The sequence below is a fragment of the Choloepus didactylus genome, chromosome 11 (genome assembly GCF_015220235.1).
Source record: "Choloepus didactylus isolate mChoDid1 chromosome 11, mChoDid1.pri, whole genome shotgun sequence".
Taxonomy (NCBI): domain Eukaryota; kingdom Metazoa; phylum Chordata; class Mammalia; order Pilosa; family Megalonychidae; genus Choloepus; species Choloepus didactylus.
In genome coordinates, this window is record NC_051317.1 from 24,148,259 (window position 1) to 24,164,041 (window position 15,783).

General features: G+C 51.8%; 1 protein-coding gene across 1 annotated transcript in view; it reads left to right on the forward strand.

Moving 5' to 3' along the window:
- Positions 1-8,252: 8,252 nt before the first annotated feature.
- AHRR (aryl-hydrocarbon receptor repressor) overlaps positions 8,253-15,783 on the forward strand; it is a 109,403-nt gene continuing 101,872 nt past the window's right edge. The window contains exons 1-2 of the mRNA XM_037799132.1: positions 8,253-8,317; positions 14,131-14,312. Of these exons, the coding sequence (XP_037655060.1) occupies positions 8,256-8,317; positions 14,131-14,312 (244 nt within the window). The 5' untranslated portion in view covers positions 8,253-8,255. The remainder of the gene's footprint in view (positions 8,318-14,130; positions 14,313-15,783) is intronic.

Here is a 15,783-nt window from a genome sequence, read left to right on the forward strand (position 1 = left end):
TTGAGTTAATCTGTGTGTATGGTGTGAGTTAGGGGCCCTCTTTTTCATTCTTCGGCGTGTGGGTTTCTGGTGTCCCAGCCTCGTTTTCCAAGAGACTGTTCTTTCTTCATTGGACGTCTCTGGCACCTTGTCAGGTAGCAGTGGTTATGGGTTTGTTTCTGGACTAAAATCCTATTCCGCTTATATACATGTCTTTTCTTATGCTACATTCTATCTCTTTTTCAAGTTTTTTTTTTAAACTTCCTATTATTTTCAAATCCTTATAAATTTGTAGAGAATTCTATGGTGACCTCACCAACAAGTGCAGGCGGTCACCTGAGAATGTGGGCGTACCCTGTCTCGTCTAGAACCCCCCTCTCTTCCCCAGAGCATTTGGACCCCACTCAGCCCCCCCAGATTATGTAGAAGCAAATCCCTGAAATGTCGTTTCTTTCATATATTTTAATATGTATCTCTAACATATGTACTTTTAAAAATCACTTTTTTATATTTTTAAACTAATTTTTTGTTTGAAGGGAGTAAGTTTAATATAAAGAAGTATTAGCTACAACCATGGAGTAACTATGAAGGTGAAAAGGGAACCCTGAGAAGTGCCCTTGGGCTTCGGGAGTGTGCCCTAAAGGGGCCCTCCCCACGGCTGGGGGGTGGTCCTCGTCCGGACAGGCCGAGGCTGCAGGTGGCCTGGGGGCCCGGGGAGCAGGCAGGACAAGGCTGGGGAAGCCGTGCCGAGGGGGTCCGTTTGCGCCAGAAGGACCGAGCGAGGTGTCGCAGGCGGAGCCCTGAGGCACCCCTGAGGGGTGGGGTGGGGTGGGGGTGTGAGCAGGAACGGAAGGGAGAGTTCAGAGCACTGGAACCCAGGGAAGCCCCCTCCTCCTTCACGGAGCCTCCCGCGGCCTCTCCTGGGCATCAGAGCTCATGGGCCCCACCCGTCCTAACAGAGCTGGGGAGAAGAGGCAGCCTCTGGTGCCAGAGGACACGGATACCAGAGGATACAGATACTGGGGGACATGGAAAATGGGGACACAGTTACTGGCGGACATGGATAACAGGGGACATGGATACCGGAGGACACAGATACCGGGGGACGTGGAAAATGGGGACACAGTTACTGGGGGACATGGATAACAGGGGACATGGATACCGGAGGACACAGATACCGGGGGACGTGGAAAATGGGGACACAGTTACTGGGGGACATGGATAACAGGGGACATGGATACCGGAGGACACAGATACCGGGGGACGTGGAAAATGGGGGACACAGTTACTGGGGGACATGGATAACAGGGGACATGGATACCGGAGGACACAGATATCGGGGGACGTGGAAAATGGGGACACAGTTACTGGGGGACGTGGATAACAGGGGACATGGATACCGGAGGACACAGATACCGGGGGACGTGGAAAATGGGGGACACAGTTACTGGGGGACGTGGATAACAGGGGACATGGATACCGGAGGACACAGATACCGGGGGACGTGGAAAATGGGGGACACAGTTACTGGGGGATGTGGATAACAGGGGACATGGATACCGGAGGACACAGATACCGGGGGACGCGGATAACGGAGGACACGGATACAAGGGGACACGGATGCCGGGAACTGGCTGTCTTCTGAGCCCGTGAACCGCCCCTCGAGCTGTGCAGGGAGCTGCAGCCCTCGGCACCGCCCGCCCTCCTGCCTCGGCGCTGTACGATCTTCTGTGCATGTTATAAACCCAGGGGACAGTGCTGCTGTTTTTGTTTCAAGTAACTTATTTTTCAAAGATATTTAAATAATGAGGGAAAACCTTGCCTCATCACTATGGACTTAATCTCCTGTGCTCTCGCTTCCTGCGGTAGCTCATGGTGGACCCGAGGCCGTCCCTCGGCATTTCTAACACTTAAGCTGTGAATTCTTTCAGCGTTCATGGGTCTGAAAAAGTCTTTATTTTGCCTTCATTTATATGTATATATGTAATATTTTTATTATGAACTTTAACATATATACATAATGTATATGTATATACATTTCAAAGTGCGATTCAATAAGTAGCAAATTTCAAAGACTATCATGGGTCACCATTCCACAAATTCAGCTATTTGCGTTATTGTAAGCAGTGTCATACACACAGAACGGCGTTAACTTTCAGTGTACAGCTCAGTAAGTGGTTATAGAGGTAATTTCAAAAATTGTTTTGGGTTACAGTCCCATAGTTTCACTTCTTTCCTTATTATGCAATATAAGGTAGATACAGAAAGGTGAAGACTTACAAAACCTAATTCAACAAGTAACTGCAAAGCAGATTTCAAGGATGTTATAAGGTTCAGCTCCACCACGTCACTGACCTCCTTCCAGATATTCCAACACCCCAGCATCTAAATATATGCATATGAAGTTTCAGTATTCATAGACCTCTGTTAAATATTATCTGGTTTGTTGCTACCCCTTCCTCTCACTTAATCCCTTTCTCCATCTTCAGGGGTGTCTAGGCAGTGAGCACCCCAACTTGTCCATATTGAAAGGGGGAGCTGGCAGTATGGGGAAGGGGCTGCACCTGATTGTCAATCTTAAAGAGGCTGTTGCCTCTGGGTTTTAGGACTCGTCTGGCATAGGAACACTCTGGTGGATTTAAGTTTCTGAGAGATAAAACTTATCTAGTGAATCTTTTATAGACTCTCAGGTAGGGACCTAGGTATTTGGGGACTATTTTTGGTAAAGGCATGGGATGCTGTGGCCATTTGGGATGTCTTGCTGGAGCTCACATAAGAGAAAACTCCAGGACAGCCTCTCGACTTTATTTGGGATCTCTCAGCCACTGTCACCTCAGCTTGTTACCTTTCTTTTTCCCCGCTTTTGGTCAAGTAGGCATTTCCAATCCCTCACTGCCAGGGCCAGGCTCATTCTGGGAGTCATGTCCCACAAAGCAGGGGAGGTTAATGAATTTATTTGCCAAGTTGGGCTTAGAGAGAGAAAGGCCACATCTGAGCAACAAAAGAGGTTCCCTGGAGGTGCCTCTTAAGCATAATTACAGGAGGGCTCAGCCACCCATTTACAACCCTAAGTTTGACAACAGCAGGCCTCAAGTCAATGGCACGATTTATTAAGTAGTGGATCCTAATTTCACTTAATATATATTCTATCCCAAGATAAATGGTCAGTTTCTTGCATTATCTTCACTTAGTTGTACAACCATCATCACTGTCAACTTTAAACAATTATCATAACATAATATATCCTAGAGCTCTTATCAGCTGCTAATTATTCATCCCTAGTATTAGTGTACTGTTGGTAAGATATTCCTATTAAATATAGTCTTTAATTGCCTTCATTTTTGAAAGACATTTTTGCAGGACGTAGCATTTTAGGTTGACTTTAGATTTTTTCCACTGCCTCCTCGCTTGCTTTGTTTTTGACAAGGCATCTACTGTTACGTTATCTGTGGATCGCTACACAATGGCTATTTTCTCTGGCTGCTTTTAAGACTATTATATTTATCTGGTCATGAGCAATTTGATTATGATGTTCCTTGGTGTAATTTTCTTCATGTGTTGTATGTTTGGAGTTCATTGAGTTTCTTGGATCTGTAAATTTGCAGTTCTCATTACATTTGGAAAATTTTCTGCCATTATTTCTTAAATTTTTTTTTTCAATTACCCCTTACCCTTCCTATTATTTAGGACCCCATTTACACACATATTAGATCTCTTGAAATACCTTAGTATTTCAATTCTATTTTGTTGCTATTGTAAATGGTACTGCTATTTATCTTCCAGTTATACATTGCTAGTGTATAAAAATGCAAGTGGCTTTTGTATGTCATTTCACCCTTTGCCCTTGCTGAAGTCACTTAGTTATATATTTGTGTGTTGGTTTGGCTATATTATGCCCCCCAGAAAAAGCCATGTTCTTTGATGCAATCTTGTGAGGGCAGATGTAATAGTGTTGATTAGGTTGGAAACTTCTGATCCAGTGTTTCCATGGAGATATGACCCACCCAACTGTGAGTGACACCTTTGATTAGGGTGTGACCTCTTGGTTGAATGTTTCCATTGAAATGTGGTCCTGCCCATTCAGGGTGGGTCTTGATTAGCTCACTGGAGTCGTATAAAAAATAGCTCACAGACAGAGGGACCTCAGAGCAACTGAGAGTGACATTTTGGAGGAGCTGCAGCTGAGATAGACACTTTGAAGATGGCCGTTGGAAGCTGACACTGACATTTTGGAGAATGCCATTTTTAAATGCAACCTGGGAGCAAGCAGATGCCAGCCACGTGCCTTCCCAGCTAACAGAGGTTTTCCGGATGCCAATGGCCTTTCTCCAGTGAAGGTACCTGATTGTTGATGCCTTAGCTTGGACGCTTTATGGCCTTGAGACTGTAACTTTGTAACCAAATAAACCCCCTTTATAAAAGCCAATCCATTTCTGGTATTTTACACAACAGCAGCATTAGCAAACCAGAACAATTTGTTTTTGTAAATTCTTTGGAATTTTCTATGTGCACAATGGTGTTTTCTGTGAACACAGAGACTTTTACTTATTCCTTTCCCAGCTTTATGACTTTGTTACTTTTTCTTGCCGTAATACCCTGGCTAGTATACAGCTGTGATGTGTAGCGGGAGGGGTGACAGACGACATCCTGGCTTTGTTCCTGATCTCAGGGGGAAGCAATCTGTCTCTCACCATTAGAGGTAACGTGAGTCCTAGGCCTTCAGTAGATGCCCATTACCAGTAAGTAAGTTCCTTCTATTCCTAGTTTGATGAGATTTTTTTTTTTTAATCACAAATGGATGTTGGATTTTTGTCAAATGCTTTTTTGCATGTATTTAGATAATCATGTGTTTTCTTCTTTGGTTTGTTAATATAATGAACCACAATGATTGATTTTTAAAACTTAAAGTTTAATGGAGTCTTATGAACAAAATGTTTAGGAATTTTTCTCTAGCTAATTTCACCTGACTCTTTGTATTTCAATTTAAATGTTACTTCTTTGGGAAGCTTTTGCTTGACCATCCTGGTTGGGTCTGGGTGCCGTGTACATACTCCTGTAATGACACCCTATATTCAACTCATCATTAGCAGCTCTTCCCCATGCAGTTGTACAACGATTGATTTTTGAAGGCTGAAGCAACCTTGAAATCCTTGGTTAAACCCCACTTGGTTGTGATGTATTTAAAAAAATATATCACTGGATTCAATCTGCTGCAATATTTATTGCAAGCTCTTGTGTCTGTGTTCATGAGGGATGCTGACCTGTAGTTTCCTTTTCTTGTAATGTTTTAGTTTTCATATCAGGGTAATGCTGGCCTCATAAATGAGTTAGGAATTTTTAAAATTTTCAATTTTATGCTAGAAATTGGAGGAAATTGTATTATTTCTTCCTTAAATTAGTAAACTTTATCAGCGAAACTATCTGGACTTTTAGGGTTTTTCTTTGTTGGAAGGTTTGCAACTAAAAAAATTTGAGTTTTAAAAATAGATTTAGGACTACTCAGGCCATCAATTTTTTTCTGGAGTGAGTTTCAATAGTTTATTTGTTTCAAGGAATTGGCCCATTTCATCTAAGCTGTTGAATTTATGGGGATAATATTCTCTTATTTTCCTTTAATGTTTGCGAGGTCTGTAGTGATGTCCCCTCTTTCATTCCTGATATTAGTAATTTGTGTCTTCTCTTTTTATTTCTTGATCAGTTTGGCTAGATGCTTTTCAAATTACTGATTTTTTTTTTAAAAGAAACGACTTTTGGTTCCATTGATTTTTCTATATTTTTTTGTTTTCAATTTCTTTGTTTTCTGCTCTTTATTATTTTCTTCCTTTTGTTCAAATTAGATTTATCTTCTTTATCTGCTTAAAATAGAAGTTGAGGTTACTGATTTGAGACTTTTAAATTTTTCTATTTTAAGCATTTATGCTGTCACTTTCCATCAACATACTGTTTTCTCTGCACCCCATATTTTTTTTTCTTTATTAGAGAAGTTGTGTGTTTACAGAACAATCATGCATAAAATACAGAATTCCCATATACCACTCTATTATTAACACCTTGCATTGGTGTGGAATGTTTGTTGCAATTGATGAAACCACATTTTTATAATTGTATTATTAACAATAGTCCATGGCTTGACTTTGGGTTCATTGTTTGTCTTACGTAGTTCCATGGATTTTTAAAAAAAATTTTATTCTACTACCATATATACAATCTAACATTTTTCCTTTAATCATATTCAGATATATATTTCAGTGCTGTCAACTGCGTTCACAGTGTTGTGCTACCATCACCACCATCTATTACCAAAACATTTCCATCATCCCAAACAGGAACCCTGGATGTTCTAAACCTGAAATCCCCATCCCGTTCCCTGATAAACTATAGTCTAGACTGTGACTCGATGAGTTTGTTTATTCTAATTGTTTCGAATCAGTGAGCTCATACAATATTTGTCTTTTGTGTCTGGCTTTTTCCACTCGACATCAAGGTTCATCCATGTTGTCTCATGTATCAGGACTTTGTTCCTTTTTACAGCTGAATAATATTCTGTTACATGTGTACACCAATTTTATTTATCCATTTATCTGTTGATGGACACTTGAGTTGCTTCCATCTTTTGACAATTGTGAATAATGCTGTGAATGTCAGTGTGCAAATATCTGTTTGAATCTTTGCTTTCTTCTCCCGCAGATTCTGATATGTTGTACTTTCAATTTTATTCAGTTAAAAATATTTTTAAAAATTTCCTTGAGACTTCCTCTTTGACCCATGGGTTATTTAGAAGCGTGTTGTTTTCCAAGTATTTGGGGATTTTTCTAGATATCTTTCTATTGTTGATTTCTAGTTTAATTCTGCAATGGGCAGAGAACAAACTTTTAAATTTGTTAAGGATTGTTTTAAGTCCCAAAGTATGTTCTATCTTAGGAAATTTTCCATGTGCAAAGAATGTATATTCTGCTGTTCTTATATTAATTCTAGTTTTCTGCTGGTTATTCTACTGATTACTGAGAAAGGAGTGTTGGAGTCTGGTTATTCATCCTTTTAGTTTTACTAGTTTTGCTTCATGTATTTTGAAACCCTGTTGTTGGGTGCTTACGTATCAGGACTGCTGCGTCTTCCTGGAGAGCTGAGCCCGGCTCACTGTGTGGCGTCCCTCTTTGTCCCTGGGTATTCCTTGTCTGAAGTCCACTTTGCCTGACACTGATACACCCCCTCTCTTTTGATTAGTGTTGCATGGTGTGTCTTTTCCTGTCCATTTGCTTTTTAGTTACCTATGTCTTTATGTTTGAAGTAGGTTTTTCCAACTCAAAGTGGACCCCAACACAAGCCACACAGGGCGGAAGCTGTTTGAGTCTGCATCCTCTTCAATGTTGCACATGATTGAGCTGAGGTGAGGGCTCGGAACATCTTCTCTGAGGATGCTGACCGGAGCCCAGGGTGTCTGTGAGGGCACGGATGTCCCCCAAGAGGGAAAGTCGAGATTCCACAAGAAGAGGGTCCTATGCTGGGTGGTGCCGTTCCTGAGGTGGCAGCAGACTCCAGATCAGGAGCCCGTTTCGGTGTTGTTGGTGCCGGTGTGGTCAGCTGGGGTGGGCCGGCCTGCGCGGTCACCTGGGGCAGGAGTGGTCACCTGGGGCAGCCTGGCAGGCATGGTCACCTGGGTCAGGCCAGCAGGTGCGGTCACCTGGGGCAGGAGTGGTCACCTGGGTCAGGCCAGCAGGTGCGGTCACCTGGGGCAGGAGTGGGCATCTGGGGCAGGCGCAGTCAGCTGGGGGCAGTGTGGCTGGTTCATCCTTAAGGATTTGCTGAGTTGGCGATCCAAGTGGGAAGCCAGCATTCTAGATTTGAGCGAGAGATTTTATGTCAAAAAGAGGAAGCCTGTTGGCGCAGAACACCAGCGAGCGGCCGGCCGGGAGGGGAGAGGAAGGAAGCCCCCGCAGAAGCCGCAGAGGGGATGGCACGCGAGCAGACGCGGCGCGGCGCCCCAGAGCGGCCGGCCTCCCGCGGGCCTTGGCGGCCTGGCCCGCCCGAGAAGCCCCTGCGCCCGGTTTCCCCTCCCCGGCGCCCCGGGTGTGCGCCTGCCGTCCAGCCCGGCCCGGGGTGGGTGGGGCCACGGCTGGGCCTCACCTACCTGCCCGCGGGGGTGGCGGCTGGAGAGACCCCCGGCTGGGCCAGGCCCTGCAGGGTCCGGCCAGGGTCCGAGCGCTGACCTGGGAGCCGTGGGGCCCGGGTTGTCCTCAGCCGGCCTGACCGCCCTTTCCTTCCCAGGGCCGTCGACCATGATCCCGCCCGGGGAGTGCATGTACGCGGGGAGGAAACGAAGAAAGCCTGTCCAGAAACAGTGAGTACCGCGGCTCCGTTTCCTTCTAACCAAGGAGCGGGCTGTGCGCGTTTCATCCACAAAGCTGACCCTCAGGAGTCGGGCGGCGGGGTTTGGGGCCGTGCGCCTCGGGCATCTGGGCCTGGTGGACGCTGCGCCCCGACGGCCTGTGAGGGCCGTGGAGGGCGGCAGCGGGGCCCCGGCCGCGGGCTTCCTCCCGAGGGTCGCGAGCGAGACCCTCCCGGGCGCTCTCCTGACCCGACGAGGACGGCCCGTCCCCAGCGCCTGCCTTTTTCTGGAAACTTCACGACCCCGCGAAGGTCCCCAGAGTTCTTTTGTGTGTTTCACCAGCAGGTGACGGGGGAAGTCTGGCGAGGGGCTCCCGCGCGGGCCCCGGGTGCAGTGCGAGGGAAGGAGCTGGATCCGCTCCGGGGGCCCCGGCGCCCGGCTCGCAGGTGGGAGGACAGGGGGTGGGGGCTGAGCTGCCGTGAGCGTCACCAGCAAGGGGGCCTCTGTGTGCGCCTGTGTGTGTGCGCCGGTGTGTGTGTGTGTGTGGTGTGCGCTCACGTGCGGGTCTGCGTGTCGGTGGCCAGGGCTGCCCCCCACCCCCAGCCCGGGCGGCCGCGTGTCTCTGGTTCATACAAACGCCGGCGCCACCTGCCCCCAGCGTGGGGGGCGCCTCTGGTCCTTTGGCTGAGAGTGTGGGTTCACACCGCGGGAGCTGGGAGAGCAGATTGACCCCCAGGTTGGTTGTGTGGGGTCTGCGGGACCCCGACAGGACTTGAGTGGAGCTGGGGCGGTGGGCGGCCCACCTCCGCCCCGGCTCGCGGCCGACCGTCCCGCGCCTGCTTGGAGGCCCCGCACCCGAGTTAGCCGCGGCAGGGAGTGCGCAGGGCGACAGTGAGGGGGCCCCTGGGCAGCCGAGGGGTGTCACCTGTCCGGGGCCCCCACACGCCGCCTCCCCTCCCCCGACGGTCCCGTGGGGCAGGGGCCGCCCTGATTTCCGACGAGGCCCGCGGGGTGGGGGAGAGTGGACCCCGAGTGCGGCGGCTGCGGTCTGCAGACCCAGGGGAGTGTTCTGGGGCACCGGGGGCTCCAGGGCTGCGGCGGCGCCGTACCTGGGTTCACGCAGGGGTGGGCGGCGAGAAGTCTGCGTCCGGGGCCGTGCGCTTGTCACACGTCAAGGGCAAACGCTTCCGCTCCTGGTTATTCGGCCTCAGGTGGGGCCTCCCGGGTGGAGCTTTTATGACACTTCTAGTCCAACGGAAAGGTCTGGGATGATGACTTGTCGAGGCACTGGGCATTTAATTCTGTTTATTCGGTTTTTGAATGGTGGTGACTCAGCCTCCCCAGCAGCGGGGTGGTTCCCCCTGGAGCCCGACGCACCTGCTGAGAGCTGCGTGTGCGGCCGGCACGCAGCCCCCTGCGCCTGCACACACCGTGGACCCTCGGTGGCTGCTCCACGCCCCTCTTCCTGGGCCTCACGATGTGCTGGGAGGCGTCCTCCCTCGGGGTCCGCTGGACGCGTGTCCTCTGGCTCCCACCGCTCCTGCCGGGCCTTTCCCGGGGTTGGATGGCAGGAGCGCCTGCGAAGGAGGTGGCGCCGCCCGGGTCGGGGCAGCTTTGCTGCTGCCCGCGGTAAACGCTGTGGGTTCGCCAGTCTCGCCCTCCTGCAAACCCGGGGCCTCCGCGACCGAGAGCAGAGCCGCCACCCGCCGCGCCTCGCGCCTCCGCGTGGTCCACACTCGCGGGCGGGCAGGCGGATCCCGGGTGGACGCCCCGACGGGGGACGCCCCGGCCAGGCCCGCGCCTTTTCCTCTGCAGACCCTGACGCGCCGCCCGCAGCCTTTCCTCGTCGCTAGACTGGATCTTTCGTGTTTTTGTCCTTATGGATTTGTAGGAGATTTTTGTGTGGTCAGGAAATTAATGCTTGAATGAGTTCCAAGTAATTTTTCCCAGTTTTGGTTTTACTTATGGTGTTCTTTGCCATGCCATTAAGTTTATCTATCTTTTCCTTTGTGGCTAATTAATTTTATGTCATGATTAGAAATATCTTTTCTGCTCCAAATTTACAAGAGAATTTTCTTGTACTTTCCTTTAAAAAAATATGGTAAAATAAATGTAATACAAAATTTGCCATTGTAACCATTTTAAGTGTACAATTCAGTGGCATTAATGACTTACGCAATGTTGTGCTCCCATCACCACCACCATTATTAAAACTTTTTCATCACCAAACAGAAACTCTTTACAAATTAGGCAGTGACTCCCATCACGCTCTAATCTAGTCTCTGTGAATTTACCTTTTCTAAATATTCCACGTGAGTGGATGTGCAGCATTTGTCTTTTGTGTATGGCTTCTTTCACTTGGCTCGGAGTTTCACTCCTTTTCATAGCTGAGAAGTCTTCCGCTGTGTGGATATACCCACGATTTCTTCTAAGGCTTTTATGGATTCCTTGAAATACAAATAGTTTCAAATTTAAAACTTGAGCCGCTGGAATGGATCCTGGTGTAAGGTGTGGGGTCAGAATCCATCTCATTCTTTTTCCCTGTGGTGACCTGCACTTTGGTTGAACAGGTGATTTTTTGAAAGGCAATGTTTTGGTGATTATTTGGATTAACTTGGCCAGTCATAAATGTTTCCAGATTTAGACACGTCCCACGTGTTTACTCACTCGGTGTCTGTGAGTGCAAACACATCGAGGTGATGCGTGTCGCCCATGGTCAGAGAGTGACTGCTGTGTAGGTCTGCATGTGGAAGGCTGCAGAGTGTGTGTGTGAGTGTGTGTGCATCTCCTCAGGGTTTGTGTGTGTGTGACTGTGCAGTGAACGTGTGTGTTTCCACAGGGTGTGTGCGTGTGTGAGTGAAGGCTGCAGTGTGTGTCTCCGTGCGGTGTGTGTGTAGTTGTGTGTGTGCTTCTCCACGGGGTGTGTGTGTGTGTGCAGTGAAGGCTGCAGTGTGCATCTCTGCAGTGTCTATCTGTGTGAGTGTGTGTGCTTCTCCACGGTGTGTGTGTGTGTGTGCAGTGAAGGCTGCAGTGTGCATCTCTGCAGGGTGTGTGTGGGTGGGTGTGAGTGTGTGTGTGTCTCTCCGTGGGGTGTGTGTGTGTGCGCGGTGAAGGCTGCAGTGTGCATCTCTGCAGTGTCTGTGTGAGTGTGTGTGCTTCTCCATGGGGTGTGTGTGTGTGTGAGTGAAGGCTGCAGTGTGTGTCTCCGTGCGGTGTGTGTGTAGTTGTGTGTGTGCTTCTCCACGGGGTGTGTGTGTGAGTGTGCAATGAAGGCTGCAGTGTGCATTTCTGCAGTGTGTGTGTGTGTGTGTGTGAGTGTGTGTGTGTCTCCACGGGGTGTGTGTGTGAGTGTGCAGTGAAGGCTGCAGTGTGCATCTCTGCAGGGTGTGTGGGGGTGGTGTGAGTGTGTGTGTGTCTCCGTGGGGTGTGTGTGTGTGCGTGGTGAAGGCTGCAGTGTGCATCTCTGCAGTGTCTGTGTGAGTGTGTGTGCTTCTCCATGGGGGGTGTGTGTGTGCAGTGAAGGCTGCAGTGTGCATCTCTGCAGGGTATGTGTGTGTGGGTGCGTGTGTGTGTCTCCATGGGGTGTGTGTGTGTGTGCAGTGAAGGCTGCAGTGTGCATCTCTGCAGTTTCTGTGTGTGGGGTGTGAGTGTGTGTGCATCTCCATGGGGTGTGTGTCTGAGTGTGCGGTGAAGGCTGCAGTGTGCATCTCTGCAGGGTGTGTGTGTGGGGTGTGAGTGTGTGTGTATCTCCGCGGGGGGTGTGTGTGAGTGTGCGGTGTAGGCTGCAGTGTGCATCTCTGCAGGGTGTGTGTGGGGGTGTGAGTGTGTGTGCATCTCCATGGGGTGTGTGTCTGAGTGTGCGGTGAAGGCTGCAGTGTGCATCTCTGCAGGGTGTGTGTGGGGGGTGTGAGTGTGTGTGCATCTCCACGGGGGGTGTGTGTGAGTGTGTGGTGAAGGCTGCAGTGTGCATCTCTGCAGTGTCTGTGTGTGGGGTGTGAGTGTGTGTGCATCTCCGCAGGGGGTGTGTGTGAGTGTGCGGTGAAGGTTGCAGTGTGCATCTCTGTAGGGTGTGTGTGGGGTTGTGAGTGTGCGTGTGTCTCTGTGGGGTGTGTGTGTGTGTGCAGTGAGCCTCTCCAGGACACACTCTGGGCAAGCTGGAGGCTGGGGTCTCAGTCGGAGGCGCCCACGGCCCACCCTCCGGGGTCTGGGGAGCGCCCCTCTGGCTCTGGCCCCCCCGTATCCCCAGCCTTGGGGCCCCCTCTGCCCACCCCCGAGTCCCCCGGGCCGTGCCGGCGTGCCGGGTGCTGGTGAGTGAGGGTCCCGGCCTGGCGGGGGGCGGTGGAGGTCGTGGAGCCCGGGGCGAGCTGAGGACCCTCCGGGGTCTGGCCTCTGCAGGAGCTGGTGCCGAGAGCGGGCGTTTGGGGGCCACCGGCTGGTCGGGCCCCCGCCGCCTGCCTCACTGTCTCCCGTTTTGTGAGGCTGGTGGAGCCAGAGAGCCCCGACAACCCCTATCCCCCCAGATACCCAGATCTGCCAATTTTAACACCGTTCCACATTTGCATATCATTCCATCCATCTAGCAATCTGTCATTTTCTGTCAATTTTGTCAATGCATGTTCTGCACACTTGAGTGTGGGTCGTGTACATCATGCTCCTCGGACACCTGATACTGCCGGGTACGTTTCCTAAGGACAAGCATGTTCACGTGTGTAACCACCTTACATGCAGTTGTCCAGTCTAAGAAATTTGACATTGATACAAAGCTTACAGTCTATATTCCAATTTTTTGAGTTAAATAATGTCCTTTTGAGGCTTTTCTCCTCCCTTGTTAGAGCACTTCCAGGATCATGCATTGCATTTAATTGTCACTGTCTCTAGAGTTGCTTTTTTCTTTTCTTTTTTTTTTTTTGTGTGTGTGTGAGAACATATTTACAACATAAACTTCCCCATATCTGCCCCCAAGCACACCGCTCAGGGGGATGAACCACATCCGTAACATGGTGCCCTCACCACCTTCCACTGCTAAAACCTTCCCGTCTCCCTAAACAGAAACCCTATGCCCATTTTGCATTAACTCCCCAATCCCTCTGTCCCCGACCCCTGGCAACCTGTAATTTCTGTCTATGAGCTTAAAAATCCTTCAGTATTTCTTGTAGTGAGCATCCTAAATCTAAAGCAGACTCGTCTGCTTTGGGGCCGTTATCTTCAACAGCACACACACTGTGGCCCATGACACAAGCTACCCGTGTGCTGAGGAGCTCCCGGGGAGCGGGGAGAGGGCCCGATGTGTGGTCATCCAGATCCTCCTTGCCCCTGCGGCCCCCAGTCCATGCGTGACGAGGCGCTGGGCTCAGGGATGAGCCCTGCACCCTGAGGGAACACAGCCTGGAGGCAGGGCTGGGGAGGGCCCTGGGTGGTCTGCTCTGTGGACTAGCATCGGGGTGTTAGGAACGTTCAGTTCTCCTCCGCCTTCGCGGAGAGCCTGAAGGAACATGTCCTTCACCTGTTCACTCATGTATCCCAGGCCCTGGCCCTGGCCTCCCGCTCTTGGGCAGCACAGAGAGGTCAAGCATCGCCCCTGTGTCACACAGCGAGGGAGAGCTGGGTGGGACCCAGGCCTCATCTCACACTGAACCAATCTCAGCCTCACTTTATTCTGTTTGAAAAACCTCCTTCCCCCATGTGATGAGGCACGGTGACCTCTAGTCCTTGCCAGTGGTTTTTCCCTAGTGGCTTCTGTGTTGTGAGAGCTTGTAGGGTCAGTGGAGTCCTGGGGGTCGGTGCTTTGGATGAGCACATATGCTGACGCAGCCGTCTTCCCACAGGAGGCCCGCGGTGGGGTCCGAGCGCTCCAACCCCTCCAAGAGGCACCGGGACCGCCTCAACGCGGAGCTGGACCACCTGGCCAGCCTCCTGCCATTTCCACCTGACGTCATCTCCAAACTGGACAAGCTCTCCGTCCTGCGTCTCAGTGTCAGCTACCTCAGGGTGAAGAGCTTCTTCCAAGGTAGGACTCTCAGCTGTGCTCACCTGGGCCTCACCTGAGTCTAGCTGGGCCTCATCCGTGTCCACCTATACTCACCTGGGTCTCACCTGGGCCCACCTGAGCCTCTCGAGTCCACCTGAGTCCAGCTGTGACCAGGTGAAGTGCGTCTCATGCGTTGCACAATGTGCACCCCATTCCTTCCCTCCTCCACCCGCCTGAGTTGGACTCACCCAGGTGACCTGTCCTCCTGGGCTGCAGATTTCCTTGGGGCCAGGTCTGGCCATGGTCCTCACTGTTCATGAGCCCCTGGGAGCCGCTCTCCAGAGCCCGGGACCCGAGTGTGGGCAAGTGGGTGGCGCGTGCTTCGCCGACACCTGTGGCTCGGGCACACACCCCCTTGCTGCGCCCTGTCCTGGATGACCACGAGGAGGCTCTGCTGGATGCTGATGAGCCCAGGTCCCCAGCTCTGCCCCTCTGCGGCTCGGCCTCAACATCACCCCCACTCCAGGGCTCCAGGGAACGAGGGGCCCGTGCTCTTGGCGACCGGACGGTCGACATCCGCGCTGCTGCCCGCTCGGGGATCGCCGTGCCCCCTGGGAGCTGTGGGTGTGCCCCTGGCTCGGACACGCCAGTTGGGCCTCTCCACGTGGCCCCGCTCCACAGCGGGGTGGGAAATCGTGTATCTCTCCCGCACTTCAATACCTGTGGCTGCTGTCGTCACCCCCAAATTGAGTCTGAACTTAAATCCCTCAGGGGCCAGGTGGGCACGGTTCTGTCCTGGTGGGCGGTGTGGACAGTCGGGAATCGTGGGGCAAATGGCACAGCTCACGCCCCTCCCGAGGCGTCGGGCTCAGCTCTTGCCCGTTACAGATGCCGAGGGTGGGGTTGTGGGTGGGCCGCAGGCGGGGGCCTGGCCCTGGGGTGGCGTGACCCCCTGGCACCCCCCCGTGGCTGTGTGGCCTCTGCCTCCTCTCGGCTTCTGTGAGGACACGGACCCCGCAGCGCCCAGCCTTGCTTGAAGGATCAGGACCCACAGCCCCGGGCCTCAGTTTCCCCCTCTGTCAGCGAGCGCTGGGTGCACCGGGCTGTGCTCGAGGCGTGAGGGGAGGGGCTCGCACACCCCGGGAACTGTCTGGGAAACGTGCTGCTGGCGGCAGACGGGGCTGGGACCCCGGGAGGGTCCTCGGGAGACGGGGTGAGGGCGCGTGCTCCTTCAGATCTGCCCCCTCCCCGTTACCCCACACGCCCGAGTCTGGTCGGGGCCCCTCACGCTCCTCCCCTTGTTCTTTCCATCGCCCCCAGCTCTTGTCTCAGGCCGCAGCCCGGGCTGGAGGCAGATAACAGCCTTGGGACGGGCCCCTGCCCCGGTCGCTGCCCCCAGACGCGGCGCAGAATCCCGGAGTCTCGAGCAGCCGTCCCATCGGGCCCCCGGCAGCCTCGAGCCCAGTGTCCAGCCCCAGCGGGGCAGCTTTGCCGTCCTCTCTGCCCAAGG